A 19,921-nucleotide genomic window follows, 5' to 3' on the forward strand; every position below is an offset into this window, starting at 1 on the left:
AATTAGGCTGTTTATTGACACCATGACCCAGATGTTTACCAGTGGCTGGTCACAGAGCCAAATAAGTCACAATAAACACGTGACAAACACAAAGATATCAATAAAGTTTACATTTTACATTGTCCCTATCCTGTCCATACCCGATCTTTAGAGCAAAATATTCAAACCACTTCTCTATCAATACCCATTACATGCTACAGTAATGCCTCATTCACACATCAGTGTTTTGGTCAGTGATTTCCATCACTGATTGTGACCCAAAACCAGGATTGGAGCCTCCACAGACATAAGGTATAAGATCTGCACCATTTCTGTGTTTAGAGCCGCACCTGGTTTTGGCTCACAATCAATAATGGAAATCACTGACGTGTGAATGAGGCCTCATGCACACGACCGTTGTGTGCATCCGTGGCCGTTGTGCCGTTTTTCAGTTTTTTTTCGCGGACCCATTGACTTTCAATGGGTCCGTGGAAAAATCTGAAAATGCACCGTTTTGCAGCCGCATCCGTGATCCGTGTTTCCTGTCTGTCAAAAAAATATGACCTGTCCTATTTTTTTGACGGACAACGGTTCACGGACCCATTCAAGTCAATGGGTCCGTGAAAGAACACGGATGCACACAAGATTGGCATCCGTGTCCGTGATCCGTGGCCGTAGGTTACTTTTTATACAGACGGATCCGAAGATCCGTCTGCATAAAAGCTTTTTCATAGCTGAGTTTTCACTTCGTGAAAACTCAGAACCGACAGTATATTCTAACACAGAGGCGTCCCCATGGTGATGGGGACGCTTCAGGTTAGAATATACTAAAAGAACTGTGTACATGACTGCCCCCTGCTGCCTGGCAGGTGCTGCCAGGCAGCAGGGGGCAGCCCCCCCGTAGTTAACACATTGGTGGTCAGTGGCCCCCCCCCCTGTAGTTAACACATTGGTGGCCAGTGCGGCCGCCCCCCCCCCTCCCTCCCCTGTAGTTAACTCATTGGTGGCCAGTGGGCCCCCCCCCTGTAGTTAACACATTGGTGGCCAGTGCAGCCGCCCCCCCCCCTCCCTCCCCTGTAGTTAACTCGTTGGTGGCCAGTGCGGCCGGCCCCCCCCTCCCTCCCCTGTAGTTAACTCGTTGGTGGCCGGTGGGCCCCCCTCCCTCCCCTGTAGTTAACTCGTTGGTAGCCAGTGGGCCCCCCTCCCCTGTAGTTAACTCGTTGGTGGCCAGTGCGGCCGGCCCCCCTCCCTCCCCTGTAGTTAACTCGTTGGTGCCCAGTGTGCCCTCTCCCCTCCCTCCCCCTCCTAATTAAAATCTCCCCCCTATCATTGGTGGCAGCGGAGAGTACCGATCGGAGTCCAAGTTTAATCGCTGGGGCTCCGATCGGTAACCATGGCAACCAGGACGCTACTGCTGTCCCGGTTGCCATGGTTACTTAGCAATTTGTAGAACCATTATACTTACCTGCGAGGCTGCGATGTCTGCGTCCGGCCGGGAGCTCCTCCTACTGGTAAATGACAGGTCATTAAGCAATGCGCCGCACAGACCTGTCACTTACCAGTAGGAGGAGCTCCCGGCCGGACGCAGACATCGCAGCTCGCAGGTAAGTATAATGGTTCTACAAATTGCTAAGTAACCATGGCAACCGGGACTGCAGTAGCGTCCTGGTTGCCATGGTTACCGATCGGAGCCCCAGCGATTAAACTGGGACTCCGATCTGTACTCTCCGCTGCCACCAATGATAGGGGGGGAGATTTTTAATTAGGAGGGGGAGGGAGGGGAGAGGGCCCACTGGCCACCAACGAGTTAACTACAGGGGAGGGAGGGGGGCCCACTGGCCACCAATGAGTTAACTACAGGGGAGGGGGGGGGGGCGGCCGCACTGGCCACCAATGTGTTAACTACGGGGGGGGGGGTGCTGGCAGCAGGGGGCAGTCATGTACACAGTTATTTTAGTATATTCTAACCTGAAGCGTCCCCATCACCATGGGAACGCCTCTGTGTTAGAATATACTGTCGGATTTGAGCTTCACGATGTAACTCAAATCCGACGGTATATTCTAGCATAGAGGCGTTCCCATGGTGATGGGGACGCTTCAAGTTAAAATATACCATCGGATTGGAGAAAACTCCGATCCTATGGTATATTAACTCCTGACTTTACATTGAAAGTCAATGGGGGACGGATCCATTTGAAATTGCACCATATTGTGTCAACGTCAAACGGATCCGTCCCCATTGACTTGCATTGTAATTCAGGACGGATCCGTTTGGCTCCGCACGGCCTGGCGGACACCAAAACGACTTTTTTTTCATGTTCGTGGCTCCTCCAAAAATCAAGGAAGACCCACGGACGAAAAAACGGTCACGGATCACGGAAAAACGAAACCCGTTTTTGCGGACCGCAAAAAAATACGGTCGTGTGCATGAGGCCTGAGGCTTAATAGTGATAACAATTATCACTGGAGAGGAACTAATATATTTCTGACAGATGGAAAAGATTTTCATCACTGAAAAAATACATTTTCGTTCTCTGTCACCATAAACAATAATTTCCCTTTACAGTAATAAAAAAAACTGTATTGCATCGCTTTTCTGACTGGTGTAATACAGGGGCTTTCTTGTGTCCATATTATGGCGCTAACACCCTGACCTCCTGATGTTCATTACACTCAAAATGATGGCGCTAATAACTCATTCACTTAATCACAGATGTTGTGTCCATAAATAAGAACAGGAAGCCACCCAAATTATACCTATCTGAGCCTTAGGGCTCGTTCACACGACCGATGGTGTCCCGTGCCTGTGCTGTGAACTGCAGTCCGCAATGCACGGGCACCTTCAGTGGGGCAGGCGCATGGGGATCACAGACCCATTGAATGGGTCCGCGATCCCTCCGTTCCGCAAAAGGATAGAGCATGTTCTATCTTTTTGCGGTGCGGAGGCACGGAACAGAACCCCAGAAAGCACTCCTTAGTGCTTCTGTAGTGTTCCGTTCCGTGCTTTCGTTCCGCATCTCCAGATTTGCGGACCCATTGAAATGAATGTGTCCGAATTTGTGATGCGGAATGCACACGGAACGGTGCCCCTGTATTGCGGATCCGCAAATGCGGTCCGCAATACGGGAATGGGACACCAATGGTTGTGTGAACGAGCCCTTAGGTAAAGGGGTTTTCATATTAATGGCCTATTCTCTGGATAAGTCTTCGGTATGCGATCAGTGGGGGTCCAACTCCCAGCACCCCTAAAGATCAGCTTTTAGAGAAGGCCATCAGTATGAAAATCCTGGAATACCCCTTTAAAGAATTATATTAGGTTCACGGATTAATAATTTAAGTTAGTATAGCAGTTTGTATAAGGGGATATAAAATAATATATACAAGATAATTCCCAATAATTGCATGCAAATGTTGGTTGGTGCATTCCTACTGTTTTTGCATTTCTTTAACGCATGCAGCATTGAGTGTAGATATGTGCGGTATGTGAACTCCTCACATCTTGGTCTTTTGCAGAATATATTTTAATTTAATAAGGACTCTGCTAGAGTACACATTTTAGTCGCACATTAGATTCGTTTTTTTTCCGTTTTTTGTGTTTTCATTTTTCTTCCCTATCTTCCTTGAGCCATAACTTTTCTATATTTCCGTTCACATAGCTGTATGAGGACTTATTTTTTGCGGGACAAGTTGTACTTTCTAATGCCACCATAAATTATGCTATTGTAAGGGGGCAGTAACTAAGTAAAATATCACTTTTAATCGTATTAGGGACACTTAAGTATTTTCTGCTACAAGCTTAATTGGGTTTGTTTGGAATTGGCTGTTCCCATAAGCTCAATTGAGGTCTTTTTTTATCTTCCACTTGTATCTCCTTATGGATATATGGTTCCTATTTCGCTGTCTAAGGCCTTAACAGGGCATCCAGTGTAGGACCAGAGTTCCAGTCGGGGCCACTCCTTGCGGGGTTTTTTTGGACCCCGTCCCGGGATACATTAGTAGGGTGGACTAGGACAAGTAGGGATTTATTAGGGTTAGTGAATATACCATACCGATATCCCTTATCTCCCTGACTTGATACATTAATTTGCTAGTCTATCACCAGTACCCACGGTGACATTCCAGATTTTCGCAGTATTTTTTCTGCAGGTACCTAGCTGAGCGCTTATTTTTGCGCTATGTGCTGTGTGGTTACTCTTTCCACTTGATGGTATTATCGTAGCCTTTGTGGTTATATACAATTTTCTTGACCACATGGGTTTCTATATTACCTTTTCTTACATGTTTGTTTGTCTGTAGGGGCCTATTTTTTTTATCCCTAATACGATTAAAAGTGATATTTTACTTAGTTACCGCCCCCTTTCAATAGTTAAATTTTTCAGCCTTGGAGCAGTGTTGAGGTAGGGCTTTACCGCCCATCCTGTTTGACCTTTTTTATTGTCACCATAAATTATGGCATACAATGTACTGGGAAGTGGTAAAAAAAAATTCCAAATGGGGTGGAATGGGAAAAATAACGCAATTCCTCCACCGTTTTATGGGTTTTGTTCCCACGGCGTTCCCTTTTGCGGAAAAATTTACCCATGCCCTTCATTCTCTGGGTCAGTACTATTACAATTATACCCCATATGTGTATTTTTTTTTTTATGTCTAAATAGTGTAAAAAAATAATTATACTTTGAAAAAAAAAATTTTTTTACATTACCATATTCTGGCCCCTATAACTTTTTTATAGTTATGTCTACTGAGCTGTGTGGGGGCTCATAATTTGGGGGACAATCTTTAGTTTTTATTGATACCATTTTTGAGTGTGTGTGACTTTTTGATCACGTTTAATTACATTTTGGGTGGTATGAGAAGCAATGAAAAAATTGCAAATTTGCCATTTTGACTCTTTTTTTCTATTACACCATTCGCCTTATTGGAAAATGACTTTTATATTTTAATAGTACGAGCGTTTTCGGTCACAGTGATACCCATGATGTTTATTTTTTTTTGTTATTTAGGTATTTATTTTTTTATTATACTGAAAGGGGGGTGATTTAAACTTTTTATTTTATATATATTTTTAATTTAATTTTTTTTTGTAATTATTTAGAAGCTCGTATTGGAGCCTACAAAATCAATTTTTTTAAATTTTTAATTTTGAACAATCATGTATTTTTAAAATGACTTTATTACTGTCTATTGCTCATTTTTTATGTTGGCCTGCCACCTGGTGGCCAAAAGAAGAATTGCCATTTGAATACCCTCAGCCTCTTCAGCGAGGCTAAGCGCTTTCAGATCAATTACCAGCATCCTCACTGGCCACAGAGGATGCCGGTAACACCCTAGTAAACCAGCTCCGTACAGTTACAGTATTGTAGGTTTCAAGCCCAGGACTACCCTCCACCAGGTTGAAACGTTGTTAGTACTTAAGCCGTGCATGCAATCCAAGAATAATCACTTATATTTGACCTAAATCCCTTATAACTGATATTTTTATATCAGTATTAAAGTTTTTTTTTGTAAGTTTGATATTGATGGTCTGTCCTCAGAATAAGTCATCATTATTTTATTTGTTGGGGTCAAACGATCAGCAGATTGAAGATGCCGGGAGGCACCAGTGAGGGCCACAGCCTCTGCCTAGGCCAGTTCATTGGTCACACAGCCTATTTGTAGCTCCCTCACATTCAAGTGAATGGGCCTGAGCTGCGATGCCAAGCACAGCCACTATACAATGTACGGCGCTGTCCACAGTGGGGCCCCTTCAAACGTCAGATCAGTGGGGACGCGAGGCGTCAGACCCCCATTGATTAGATATCTATGACCTATCCTGAAGATAGGCCATCAACAACTAAGTAGCGGAAAACCCCTTTACTTATGTTGTAAGGAATGCCTGCTTGAGTACATATGATCTATTGCGTGTGACAAAGTAAGCTGTAATCCCCAGTTAGCAGCCAGGGTATTAGTCTGTCTAAGTAGCAGCATTGATACTAACCTCCTGAACCCTACTGAGTGATGAGGACGCATGCAGACGGGAACGTGAAGGCTTTACACACGTCTTAAATATTGGATAAATAGCTCCCTTTGTGTCCTAATCATAGACTGTGCCCTGGATCCAAGAGATGGCATTATCAGCCGATGATTCATTACTTTAGAGTATGATTTACACGTCACCAAAATTTGTTTAGCAAGAAGACCAAGCATCTTAATCAAAGAAGGTTAATGCCATCTTAGGCATTTTATTTCACCGGATGCTTCAAATGAATAGAAAAAATGTAGACAATGTGTTGGCGTCTCACATTCCACAGATAGTTCTGTGTTCTAAATGTAATTTCCATAGCTTCAGACACCTGCCACCGCTCCCTGTCCCCACAAGCTGTGGAAGCCGAAAGCTATGAAAGTTATTCATCACAGTGAAAGTAGGCTATACTGGACATTTCTTGGGACAGCGTCACTTATAGATTATGAACCATGGTCCAACCAGTGCAGGCGAGCTCCAATAAATGTCTCCAGTTAGGGTACTGCCACCCGTCGCGGTGGTGCTGCGTTTTGGAAGCAAAAAAAAAACCTACGCAATTGTTACAATAACATATCCACGTGTATGCCACATTTCTTTCCAGCAAGGCACAAAAAGCAAATCACACACATCAAACATAAATGACATCTATTACAAAATTGAATTACAGTAGTGTAAGGCCTCATGCACACAACCGTATCCGTTTTATGCAGACCTTCAGGTTTGCTGTGTGTGATTTCCCCCCCCCCCCCCCTTGCTGAAAGGAAGTTTTTTGCTACATCTAAAACGGAAAACCTCCACAAGGTGTGACAACAACCTAAGTAAGAAATATAATAGCACACCAGACAAGTGGTGTGCCCAGGTGAATATAATAGTAGACATCCATATCATATGCAAACACCACTTGTTAATAAATGTGGATAACCCTTCGTCAGGATGAAATGCAAGTTGTGCCACTGGTTCAACAAGATAAAAAGTTGTTCAAATGCGCTTAAAATGCAAATTGCTAAAACTTAATAATAAACTATCATTATGGCATCTGTTCCAGTGTCCCAATATCAGTGTTGGTCCGCTCCTATTTTGGGTTTGTTCTGACACAGAAAGGGTCATCTGAACAACCCCGACAGGAGTTCCTGGGAACATAGATGGCCACTATCTCCGCCCACAGGAGGGATATGTACTCTCCTTTATTTGATTTCATACCTTTCATACAGAGATAGCTGTCAGTCACTGATAGCTGTACACAGGGAGGTGATATCAGTGATTGATAGCATTCTCTGCGTAAGTGTGTATACAGAGATAGCTGTCAGTCACTGATAGCTGTACACAGGGGAGGTGTTATCAGTGATTGATAGCATTCTCTGTGTAAGTGTGTATACGGAGATAGCTGGTAGTCACTGATAGCTGTACACATGGAGGTGTTATCAGTGATTGATAGCATTCTCTGTGTAAGTGTGTATACAGAGATAGCTGTCAGTCACTGATAGCTGTACACAGGGAGGTGTTATCAGTGATTGATAGCATTCTCTGTGTAAAGCCTCTTTTACACGACCGTTTTTTTCCCCGTTTACGTTCCGTTTTTTGCGATGCGTATACGGACCGTATACGGAACCATTCATTTCAATGGATCCGCAAAATAAACGGAAGGTACTCCGTATTCCTTCCGTTTACGTATTTCCATTCCGTTCAAAGATAGAACATGTCCTATTATTGTCCGCATAACGGACAAGTATAGTACTGTTCTATTAGGGGCCAGCAGTTCCGTTCCGCAAAAAACGGAATGCACACGGACGCCATCCGTATTTTTTGCGGATCCGTTTTTGCAAACCACCGCAAAATAATGAAAAAAGCCATACAGTCGTGTGCAAGAGGCCTAAGGGTCCATTTACACGTCCGTAAGTGCAAAACACGGACACCTGCAATGTGCGATCCCGAAAAAACGTACTTCGAAAAAATGGATGCAGATCCCGAAAATGTGCGGATCCAGGAAATGTGGATTTGCATCCGTTCCAGCCCCATTTGAAAGTGAATGGGTCCGCAAATTGTGGAACGAATGCGGACCTAAATTACGGACGTGTGAATGGACCCTAAGTGTGTATTCAGAGATAGCTGTCAGTCACTGATAGCTGTACACAGGGAGGTATTATCAGTGATTGATGGTATTCTCTGTGTAAGTGTATATACAGAGATAGCTGTCAGTCACTGATAGCTGTACACAGGGAGGTATTATCAGTGATTGATGGTATTCTCTGTGTAAGTGTATATACAGAGATAGCTGTCAGTCACTGATAACTGTATACTCGAGAGGTGATATCAGTGATTCATAGCATTCCCTGTGTAAGTGTGTATATATAACTGTCAGTCACTGATAGCTGTACACAGGGAGGTGTTATTGGTGATTGATACCATTCTCTGTGTAAGTGTGTATACATAACTGTCAGTCACTGATAGCTGTACACAGGGAGGTGTTATCAGTGATTGATAGCATTCTCTGTGTAAGGGCTCATGCACACAAACTTATATTTTTTCCGTATCCTTTCTGTTTCTTTTGCGGACCGTATGCGGAACCATTCATTTCTATGGGACAGCAAAAAAAACTAAAGTTACTCTGTGTGCATTCCGTTTCCGTATGTAAGTATTTCCGTTCTGCAAAAAAATAGAACATGTCCTATTATTGTCCGCATTACAGATAAGGATAGTCCTGTTCTGTTAGGGGCCAGCTGTTTCGTTCTGCAAAATACAGAATGCACACGGACGTCATCCGTATTTTTTGCGGATGCGTTTTTTGCAGACCGCTAAATACATACGGTCGTGTGCATGAGCCCTAAGTGTGTATACAGAGATAACTGTCAGTCACTGATAGTTGTACACTGGGGAGGTGTCATCAGTGATTGATAACATTCTCTGTGTAAGTGTGTATACGGAGATAGCTGGTAGTCACTGATAGTTGTACACTGGGGAGGTGTCATCAGTGATTGATAACATTCTCTGTGTAAGTGTGTATACGGAGATAGCTGGTAGTCACTGATAGCTGTACACAGGGGAGGTGTTATCAGTGATTGATAACATTCTCTGTGTAAGTGTGTATACAGAGATAGCTGTCAGTCACTGATAGCTGTACACAGGGGAGGTGTCATCAGTGATTGATAGCATTCTCTGTGTAAGTGTGTATACGGAGATAGCTGTCAGTCACTGATAGCTGTACACAGGGGAGGTGTCATCAGTGATTGATAGCATTCTCTGTGTAAGTGTGTATACGGAGATAGCTGTCAGTCACTGATAGTTGTACACTGGGGAGGTGTTATCAGTGATTGATAGCATTCTCTGTGTAAGTGTGTATATAGAGATAGCTGTCAGTCACTGATAGTTGTAAACAGGGGAGGTGTTATCAGTGATTGATAGCATTCTCTGTGTAAGTGTGTATAGGCAACTTTTCCCTGTCCCTTGTACCAAAGCAAGCACTTATATACAGTATGTTGATATGAGTGTAATACTTTGTTGTTTTACACTGTTTTCTGACAGAATCAAGGAGCTGTCTATGAAAGCTGACAAGCTGAAAGAAGAGAACAGCAGGATGGAGAAGGAAAAGCAAAGACTAGTAAGTTAACTGGGTCCTAAAACATTTAATATTCAGTGGGTATTTATTTTGCCCAGCTTTACACTGGTGTAGGTTTTTTTGTTTGTGGAATTTTTTTTATTCAGCTGACCTATTTTTATTTACCCGATTTTCTCCAGAAGAAATGCCACAGTAGATTTTGCATGATTCTGTGCCAATATCCTCAACAGATCTGTGCCAAAATCCCGATGTGTTACATGTATTGCGAAGGACAAAATCCACAGTGGAAAACCACAGCATCAATTGACAGGCTGAGGATTTAAAGCGATTTTCCAGGCTCCTGATTCCTAATTAATATATTTATATGCGATCAGTGTGGCTCTGACACCTCCACCGATCAGCTGTTCCCTGCCGCCCCTGATGCTGGGACTAGCGCTTTGAATTGAACTTGAAACACAGCTCCGTCCAAAGTGTAGTGGCCATGCTGGGTAACTGCAGCTCAGCTGTCATTCACTTCATTAGGAGCAGGGCTGCAGTACCCCAGTGTGGCCACCACACTTTGAACGGAATTGTGCTTCCTGCTCCATTCAAAGCGCTAGTTCCAGCATCAGAGGCTGCAGGGGACAGATGATCGTGGGGGTGCGGGGTGCGGGGTGTCAGACTTTTAATTGATCAAATATCCCAACTATAGGTCATGAATATCAGGAACATGGAAAACCCCTTTTAAGATCTGCATTGCAGGTCAATTACACAACAGATTTTTTTTTCTGCAGGGTGTGGAATTGATTTTATAAAATCTCATCAACTTTGCTGGTTCTGTAGTACTCTGCAGATTTTCCACCCACAGTTCCATGGTGAAAAAAACATGGCCTATCTTTTTTGTGTGAAAATCGAGGAGTTTCTTCTGGCTCATGGAATAGTTGGGGGCAGTAGTAGGAAACTTCCAACAGGTCCTTAGTCTCCACATACACACAGTTCTACACCAGGTTTCCATCACAACCCAGCCATTTTTCTTTACTGCTGTAAGTCAGCTTTAAAGGGGCAGGGCGCTGTGGATGACACTGTTAAGAGAGCGAAGTGCTGTTAAGGTCACAGTTAAGGGGCAGGTAGGGTGGCCATTCAGGCCACCCTCAAAAGACGGACTTAAAAACCCGCCCCCAGGTCCCACTAAGCCACGCCCCCTCCCACTCCGCAGCTGACGGGGATTGAAAAAATGAAGGTAAAAATCAACTTCTGTCAACTGCAGGGGTGGGAGGGAGGGTGACTTTCTCCCTGCATATCATGGTCAGACAGCAGTGCTGCTGTCTGAGAGTGAGCTCTTCAAAAGGACATCCCTGTGTCCTTCCAGGGCCTGTGCTGGACGGAAGACAGGGAGTCTGAAAGCTGGACTGTCCAGCCTAAAACTGGACCTCTGGCCACCCTAGGGGCAGGCTGCTGTGGAGGTCACAGTTAAGGCGATGGTCCACTATGGAGGTCAATGTTAAGGGGCAGATTGCTGTAGAGGCCACTGTTAAGGGGACGGAATGTTGTGGAAATCACTGCTAAGGAGATGGGGTACTGTGGAGGTCACTAATAAAGGGGCGAGCTGCTGTGGAGGTCACTGTTAAGGGGCAGATTGCTGTATAGGCCACTGTTAAGGGGACGGGGTGTTGTGGAAATCACTGTTAAGGAGATGGGGTAAAGGGGAGGCCGCTGTGGAGGTCACTAATAAAGGGGTGGCTGCTATGGAGGTCACTGTTAAAGGGGCGGGCTGCTGTGAGGTCACTGATAAGGGGGGCGGGATGCTGTGAGGGTCACTGTCAAATGGTGCGGGTGCTGTGGAGGTCTCTGTTAAGGGGACGACCGCTATGGAGGTCAGTGTTAAGGGGCGGGGTGCTGTAGAGGTCACATTTTATGGGAATGGAGCTCTGTAGAGGTCACAGTTAAGCAGGACGTTTATTGTGGAAATCACTGTTAACGAGACTGGGTACTGTGAAGGTCACTGTTAAAGGGGAGGGTGCTGTGAAGGTCACTGTTAAAGGGGCGGGGTACTGTAGATGTCACTGTTATAGTGGATACTGTGGATATCTTTTAGCGACACACACAAACATTAAATGAAATAGATAAAATATACCCGTGCAAAGCCGGGTCCTTCAGCTAGTGTTATATATGGATGGGCTAGGTCTACCAAAGCTGGTGGCATTTTTACAGAACTGTCTCTTCGGGCTCATCAGGGAGTTGGGGGTCCCAAGCAGGAAACACCCCATCCCCATTATGACATCCACATGACCTAATAGGGTGTATGGACAAGGGTTGCCTTCATGAGACAAACCCTTAGGAATAATTCCTATGAAGTATCCATGCATTCATTTTGCTTCCCCTTCGTGCCGTTGTTTCTTCCTACAATCAGCAGTCCAAGGGTTAAACCTAAAGTATTACAAATACCACGCTATTAACTTTCACCCCGTCAGATGCTTGCAGGTGTGTTGTGGACCCCTCATGGAGGGATCAGCTATGGTGCTTCACACTCGGCTAATGAAGCAGCACATTCTAGATGGATTCACTGTGAAGTCCTGAGAGATCCTTCTTTTTCACAGAGCGATTACTGTATTTGACGGACACTTTCCAGCATCGCTCTCCAGGGATTTGCTGTTAGCACTGTCACCTGCAGACACTTAATAAAAGGGCCATAAAACTGAGGCATTGAGTGAAGCAAGGTTTTCTGTGGAACATTAAGTCACTCATAGCGGACATTTTTTTCCAGGTTAAGTTGTATGATTATCTATTTATATAAGGCTAAGGATATTTCTCATATTTCTTCTAAATCAGTCTGTGGAGATTTGGATTACAGTTATTACCTTTGTAATGCAGCTTAGAAAAATAAAGCACACCTATAATTTATTTTAATTTTTTTTACCTATATGTGTCAAAAATATTTTAAAAATCACCTACAGTCTTTATTGGACGGAAGGTCCAAAACCTTTGCTTCTTCTTATCAATCACAGAATTAACCCTAAGGCCCCTTTCACACGGGCGAGAATTCCGGACGGGTGCAATGCGTGAGGTGAACGCATTGCACCCGCACTGAATCCGGACCCATTCACTTCAATGCGGCTGTTCTGATGAGCGGTGATTGTCACGCATCACTTGTGCGTTGTGTGAAAATCGCAGCATGTTCTACATTCTACGTTTTTCACGCAACGCATGCCCCATAGAAATTAATAGGTCTTGATTCATTCTCGTCTTGACTACTGCAACTCATTACAATCGGTCTCCCTCTCACTAAACTCTCCCCCTTCAGTCTGTCCTAAATGCTGCAGCCAGGCTCATCTATCCATCCAAACCGCTACACTGATGCTACTAGCCTGTGCCAGTCACTTCACTGGTTGCCCATCCACCACAGAACACAGTTCAAGCTTCTCCCCCTCACCCACAAGCCCTCCACAGTGCTGCACCTCCATATATCTCCTCCCTCATCTCCATCTACCACCCTACTCGTGCTCTCCATTCTGTTAGCGACCTAAGATTAACATCCTCCATAATGCGTACCTCTCACTCCCGTCTTCAAGATTTTTCTCGAGCTGCACCTACTCTCTGGAATACTCTGCCCCGGAATACTAGGTCAATTCACAACTTTTCCACTTTCAAACGTGCCTAAAAAAACACATCTTTTCAGGCAGGCTTATCAAGCTACCTAAACTGACTATTCCCCGACTAAACCTCTCCCCACCAACTCCTCTGGCCTAAAACTCAATCCTCTAGTAGTCCCAAACCCGAAGCAGATCGTCCAGCACCACTCCTGTCAGTTTAATAATGGCTTGAATCCTACTTATCACAATTAACTACCTTATGTGTCACCCCCAATTCCTCATAGATTGTAAGCTCTTGCGAGCAGGACCCTGACTCCTAGTGTTTCAGTTGTATATTGGCCAGTTACTTCTGTTTTGTACATGAACCTTGTATGGTGGCGCTATATAAATATTATTATTATTATTGTTCATGTATTCATCTTAAAAGCATGGTAATGAGGATCCAGGCGCATGAGCCCCCAATAGTGTTCTGAAAGAGAGGATCACAATGCACATATTAATGCAGACATGTGCACCCAGAGACACGGAGCCCCTATGCACTGCCATATACTGGCTGTATGGAGGCTGGTGGGGCATGCTATTTTTTATTTTTTTGGATCCATTCACTAAAAAAAATCTGTATACATCAATTTCAAATCTGAGGTATACATACATCACCTTGAACAAAATTAAGTAGAAAAATAACCTACTACAAAAATTAAAACAGTGGCACCAGATATGCATGTCATCTATGTCCTATTTGTTGCAGGAAAACACTGGCTGTAACACCTGGCAAGAGCTGGAAGGTGTCAGAGAGGAATGTGAATCACTACAGCAGAACTTAAATTCCATCACTCAGGTATGCATTGTATGTAAAATCTACTAGATGCCTTATACACAGAGGGTTTGCAGCCTAAATTAACATTTTTAGCTCTTGCCAATGATCTCTTAGTGACCCCAGAGCTTTTAGATTTTAGCAAATAAGCCTTAAAAGCTTTGTACACCTTTGGAGGCAATTGTTTTTATTATTGCATTGTACTTATTTTCAGCTAAAATCATTTTTTTCAGTTGGTCTTTATTAACAATATGGAATCCTTTTTTCTGTACAGAGCTGAGATGCTCTACTAGCTGCCTGTGGATTTTCTGTCTTTTCCGTCATCTGAGGAGCAGACAGGCTCCTTATCTCTGGTCCCTGACATTATAAACACTCATCAAAGCTCAATTCTTATCTTACTGATAAGAACAGAGGCTTAATAAGTGTTTATGACCTCTCAGTAGTTTAGATAAAAGTTGACCAGTACAAAGTGAAAGTGAAAGTAGCAGTCACACAGTTAACAAAAATAACTGTTAACCCTTTGTGACAGAATGGCTCTGTATTTTTAATAAAGGCTAATTGAAAATATGATTTTTTTTTTGTCAAATATGAGTAAAATCATATCATGAGCAATCATAAAAAAAATTGCCTTCAAATGTGACAACATAAGTTGTCCAAGATTTTTATATTGATGGCCTCTCCTCAGGAAAGACCATCAATATCATATTGGAGGGGATCCAGGAACCCGCACCCCTGCTGATCAGCTGTTTAAGAGTAGCTGCAGCGTCGGAAGTTGGTGCCGGAACTACACAGCTCTGTCCCATTGTGTGTAGTGGACAGAGCTGATAATTGTAGCACTGCTGGCATTCATTCAATGGGAGCAGCACTGCAGTTACCAGCTCCATCCACTACACACAATGGACGGAGCAGTGTAGTTTGAGTGGCACCTGATCAGCGGCGTGTCGGAGTATAGGTGTCCTGAGGAAAGGCCATCAATATCAGAATCTTGGACAACCCCTCTAAATAAGACCTGTCACACTACTCTGGAGCACTGTTACTTAGAAATCTGCACTGTGCCATTTCTTTATTACGTCTCCCGGAAATGTATAAAAAAATTGAGAGCTTGGCACGGCCGTTCCTCCTGTCAAAGAAGTGTGTATGTGGGTATGAAGGGACACATCCTGAACTGGTATTCTAAATGTTTAGGAGGAATAGCAGAGGGAAGGCTCAACCTTATGTTCTAGAAAAAGATGCTCCAGGATTGTTATTTCATTAACAATATAAGTATTTACTAAGATGCCAGGAGAGCAGACTGGTTCTCTTTAACCCTTGCATAATAAGCAGTTATAGTTTTCTAATATTGAAATGGGAACATACACTGATCTTCTTCCAGAGGACGATCTAGTTATGTTAGGATGAGACCACAACTTAGAACTGAAAATGATTAAAATGTTTATGAAATATTAATTATTGGGAGGTGAATTGGATTTTGTATTCAGTGTTATGTTTTGGTAATGTTGGATAGTGATGCCTAGTATTTGAAGGTTTTTTGTTTTTTTAGCTTGGAGTCAGACTGTTGTTTTATGTGCATTATATATACATATTCCTCCATCTAGCACTTTCATGTCCCTTACCAGCTCTCTGTACACTATGAGCCTTTTCAAAGGGCAAGTTAATTTTTTTTAGTATCTATGTCATGTTTAACATGGTGTCCTGTCTGTAGATAGCAGGTTATAGATCAGGAGGAGCTGAGCAGATTGATTTGTAGTTATCTGGGAATAGAGTAGGTATAACTTGTGTTTTATTGACAATAAACAATAAACCTAGAAGTGAATGATGGTGCCTGGACCACGTTTGGAGCTTAGCAAAAGGGAAAGGGTTAATGATAAGGGACAGGGATCAACAGGTAGGCTCCTGCTCTAACCAGCCAGGGTAGATATACTAAGACTGGCATTACAAAGTCCAATGGTGTAGAATGTGCCAAATTTATAAAGAGGCACAGGCCTCTTAATAAATGCATTTCCAGGCAGTCTGTGTTCAAATCTTTGTCAGTAAATCCATTGGGCAGCGGGAGGACACGACTCTTCTGCTAAGACCTACCTACTTTTTTGGTGAAAAAGTGGCAACTGAAGTGGAAAGTTGCAAATTATTGTGCAAATATGGTGTGCACCATAATTTGCAACTTTTATATGCCACAATGGTTGCATAAGGGTGGGTTCACATCACGTTTTTCTCATCCGTTTAATGCATACAAAATGGTATACGTTAAATGGATGCCTCAGACTGATGCCGTACAGTGGCACCCGTTCACCATAGAGTTCCATTGTAAAAAAAAAAAAGTATAATTTTTTTTCCTGGACTGTGCAAGAACGTGTTGTGCTACTTTTTTTGTATCCTTTTTTTTGTAACGTAAATGTCAAACGGAGGCATAAAACGTGATGTGAACCCACCCTAAGACATTTGATGAATGTGTATAGACATACTTACCTGCTTCGCCATGATATTTAAGTGTTTCACTATTTTCAGATGTGTCAAGCAGATGTAATGCCGGATACCTTGAATATAGAAGACAGAAATGCTGATGATGAATTGCGACGTTCTGTATCTCCGTCTAGCAGGAGATCTCCTACTCGTATGCGTTCACCTCATAGACAAGACACGGCCATTAAGGCAGTACAGAATGCTCTGCAAAGACGCCAGGAGAGGGAGAAGGTAAGGAGGGACCATGTAGAAAGTCATTGTGGGGCAGTTTTACATAAGAGCATCTTAGATCATAGTCAATTTGTCATATACAGAGAGGAACAGAAGTATTTGAACACCCTGCGATTTTGCAAGTTCTCCCACTTAGAAATCATGGAGGGGTCTGAAAGTCACATTGTAGGTGCATTACCACCTGAGAGACAGAATAAATAAAATAAAAAAAATCAGGAAATCACATTGTATGATTTCTAAAGAATGTATTTGTCTTGCACTGCTGAACATAAGTATTTGAACACCTGAGAAAATCAGTGTTAATATTTGGTACAGAAGCCTTTGTTTGCAATTACAGAGGTCAAACGTTTCCTGTAGTTCTTGACCAGGTTTGCACACACTGCAACAGGGATTCTGGCCCACTCCTCCACACAGATCTCCTCTAGATCTGTCAGGTTTCGGGGCTGTTGCTGAGCAACACAGAGTTTCAGCTCCCTCCAAAGATGTTCTATTGGGTTTACGTCTGGAGCCTGGCTCTTACGGAGCCACTCCTTGGTTATCCTGGCTGTGTGCTTCGGGTCGTGGTCACGTTGGAAGACCCAGCCACGACCCATCTTCAATGCTCTGAGGGAAGGTGGTTGCTCAAAATCTCACAACAAATGGCCCCATTCATCTTCTCCTTAATACAGTGCAGTCATCCTGTCCCCTTTGCAGAAAAGCACCCCCAAAGCATGATACTACTACCCCCATGCTTCACAGTAGGGATGGTGTTCTTGGGATGCAACTCATCCTTCTTTTTCCTCCAAACACGACGAGTGAAGTTTAGACCAAAAAGTTTAATCTGACCACATGACTTTCTCCTCTGGATCATCCTCCATGATTTCTAAGTGGGAGAACTTGCAAAATCGCAGGGTGTTCAAATACTTCTGTTCCTCACTGTACATAGATATGTCAGAGAGCTTTCAAATGTGCTTCCCTATTAGGTCCATCTGCTCTATGCCATCAATATTTGGTAAGCCAATGTGTCAGCAACTCAACACAGACCGAAACATGAGGCATGGTCCAGAGATTCCTCTGATGTTCAGACCAGTCACCAGAATGACCATGGAACAACTGTAGGTGTCATTCTTGGTGGTTTGAGTCTATCAGAAATTGACCTTTGATGCTTTTTACACACACAAGTACACAAACAGATTGCAGAGATCTTAATTGGTGTGGGCAAAAAATACCCTGAGAATGGTTCAAGCAGACAGGAAAGTGACAGAACTCAACCCATGCATTAGCATAGTGGAGAACAAAATATACTTCATGTGTATCATGCTTTTGTGTCAGCTATAAACAGGAATCAGAGCCTGAGCTGGGCACCAGCTAAGCAAAACTGGACAGCTGAAGATGGGAAACACTGTCACATTGCCTTTGAAAAATAAAATTTTCACTGTGCAAATGTTGAATGGAGAATTTGGTATGAATCCCATATCGATCCAGCCTTACATAAAGGGTTCAAGCCAATGGCGTAACTATAGGAAGTGCAGAGAGTGCACAGGAGCTTGAAAGGGACCATAAGAGGAGACCAGTACTATAAGGGAAGCATATTAAAGGGGTCTTCCTAGACATATACTGCTGACCTATCCTGTGGATAGCTCATCAGTATCTGACCGGTGGGGGTCCAACACCCAAGACCCCCATAGATTAGCTGTTTGAGAAGGCACCGACCTAGGACTACAAGTTACACATCTTGTTGAATCTGCTAGTGGTGGTGTAGAAAATGTTTTTGTGGCACACATTAGCCCCAATTAAAATCAATTAAATGCCACGACCTACTACTTTAGGTTGTTACTAAATTTGTATATTGCTTTTCGGCTATGTCCCCTCAAGCTGGTTCCATGAATATAGAAATTTAGGGGGTCATTTATTAAGACCAGCGATTTAGACGGCGCCGGCCTCTACATAACTTTGGCACATTCCACCGCCGTCTAAATCTAAGCAAGGCTTCCTTGCTGGCTTAAATTTAGACCATTTTCTACTCCTACAACAGGCGTAAAAGATGAAAAATTAGATGGGCCTGCTGGTCTGTCCCTTTCCCCTCCCACACCACGTCCCTTTTTTAGACCTGGCGTGAGGGGGGGAAAAAGTTGCAGCTTGCGGCGCAAATAACCTTTGCGCCGCAATCTGTGACAGATACCGTATACAGAAAACTGTTGTATATATGATAATAAATGACCCCTTAGTGTTCTGCAGACAAAGCTATGCCTGATACTAGAAAAATGGATCTAAAATGTGGCCACTGAGGTCAAATTACATAGTGGCTTATATATCACAATGCCCTCTGTCTTTTACCTGGAATGATGCCAGTACTCAAAGAAATATATATTATCTGTTTCCCCAGTTGTTACTCTTTGCGGTCCGCGGATGACATCCTTGTGACATCCGTGTTGCATTCTTTTTTTTTTTTTTTGCGGATCCTTTGTAAAAATGCCTATGCTTGTCTGCAAAAAGGACAAGAATAGGACATGTTCTATCTTTCTTGAGGGGCTGTGGAACGGACATAAGGATGTGAATGAATGGGTTCGCATCCTATCTGCAAAAAAAGCGGATTGGATGAGGACCAAAAATACATCCGTGTGACCCTAATTATTTCTGGCTTTGGACCACATAGCTTGGGCATGTACAACCTAAAAGTCTATCTGTATGTAGCCATTCACTGTGCTTGTTCTTGTGCAGGAGCTGCTCTCTGAATTGGCGAGTGCACTACAGTCGGTGGAGGACACCAAGAGGCAGCTGTCGGAGAGTCTGCAAGACTCAGAGAGAAGAGGCCATAAGTTAAAGAGGGAGAAGGATGAGATCAGTAATCTACTGGAGAACATAAAACAGGAATCTCAGAGGTGTCAGTCCAGTCTGGAATCTCTGAACAGGTACATTAGTTTGGGTTTATGACAGTTCGTGTCTGATGTTCGCCCTGGAATTGCAACATGTGTTTTTTTAATTACATTTTAATATGAGTATGTTAACTAGATACTATTATTTTATTTCCTCTGCATTAACGTACACTGATGGTGTGGGGTCAGCTGTTAGAGGTGAGTTTTTACAGGGAATATCATGCTATTTAATTTATAGGGGTTGCCTCATCTTGATCTTTCTCAATTGAATCCAGTGTGGTGTTCAGCTGATTGAAACAGCTCAGAAACCACTTGTGATCGCTAGAGGAGGCTGCTACTGGCCATACAGTTTCCCTGCAGTGGCCACTGCAGGAGAAATGGGGTATTACATGCCAGGTATTCAGATAAATGGCCAACCATGTAATATGTAAACATGCCACATACTCTGATCTCCACTTT

General features: G+C 43.4%; 1 protein-coding gene across 2 annotated transcripts in view; it reads left to right on the forward strand.

Annotated features, from left to right (window-relative positions):
• Positions 1 to 19,921, forward strand: part of LOC120997694 (rootletin-like) — a 119,328-nt gene that overhangs the window by 54,172 nt on the left and 45,235 nt on the right. For both annotated transcript variants that reach the window (XM_040427922.1, XM_040427923.1), the window contains 4 exons: positions 9,500 to 9,575; positions 13,851 to 13,940; positions 16,422 to 16,607; positions 19,308 to 19,498. In XM_040427922.1, the coding sequence (XP_040283856.1) occupies positions 9,500 to 9,575; positions 13,851 to 13,940; positions 16,422 to 16,607; positions 19,308 to 19,498 (543 nt within the window). The remainder of the gene's footprint in view (positions 1 to 9,499; positions 9,576 to 13,850; positions 13,941 to 16,421; positions 16,608 to 19,307; positions 19,499 to 19,921) is intronic.

This window comes from Bufo bufo, chromosome 4 (genome assembly GCF_905171765.1).
Source record: "Bufo bufo chromosome 4, aBufBuf1.1, whole genome shotgun sequence".
In the NCBI taxonomy this organism is placed as follows: Eukaryota; Metazoa; Chordata; class Amphibia; order Anura; family Bufonidae; genus Bufo; species Bufo bufo.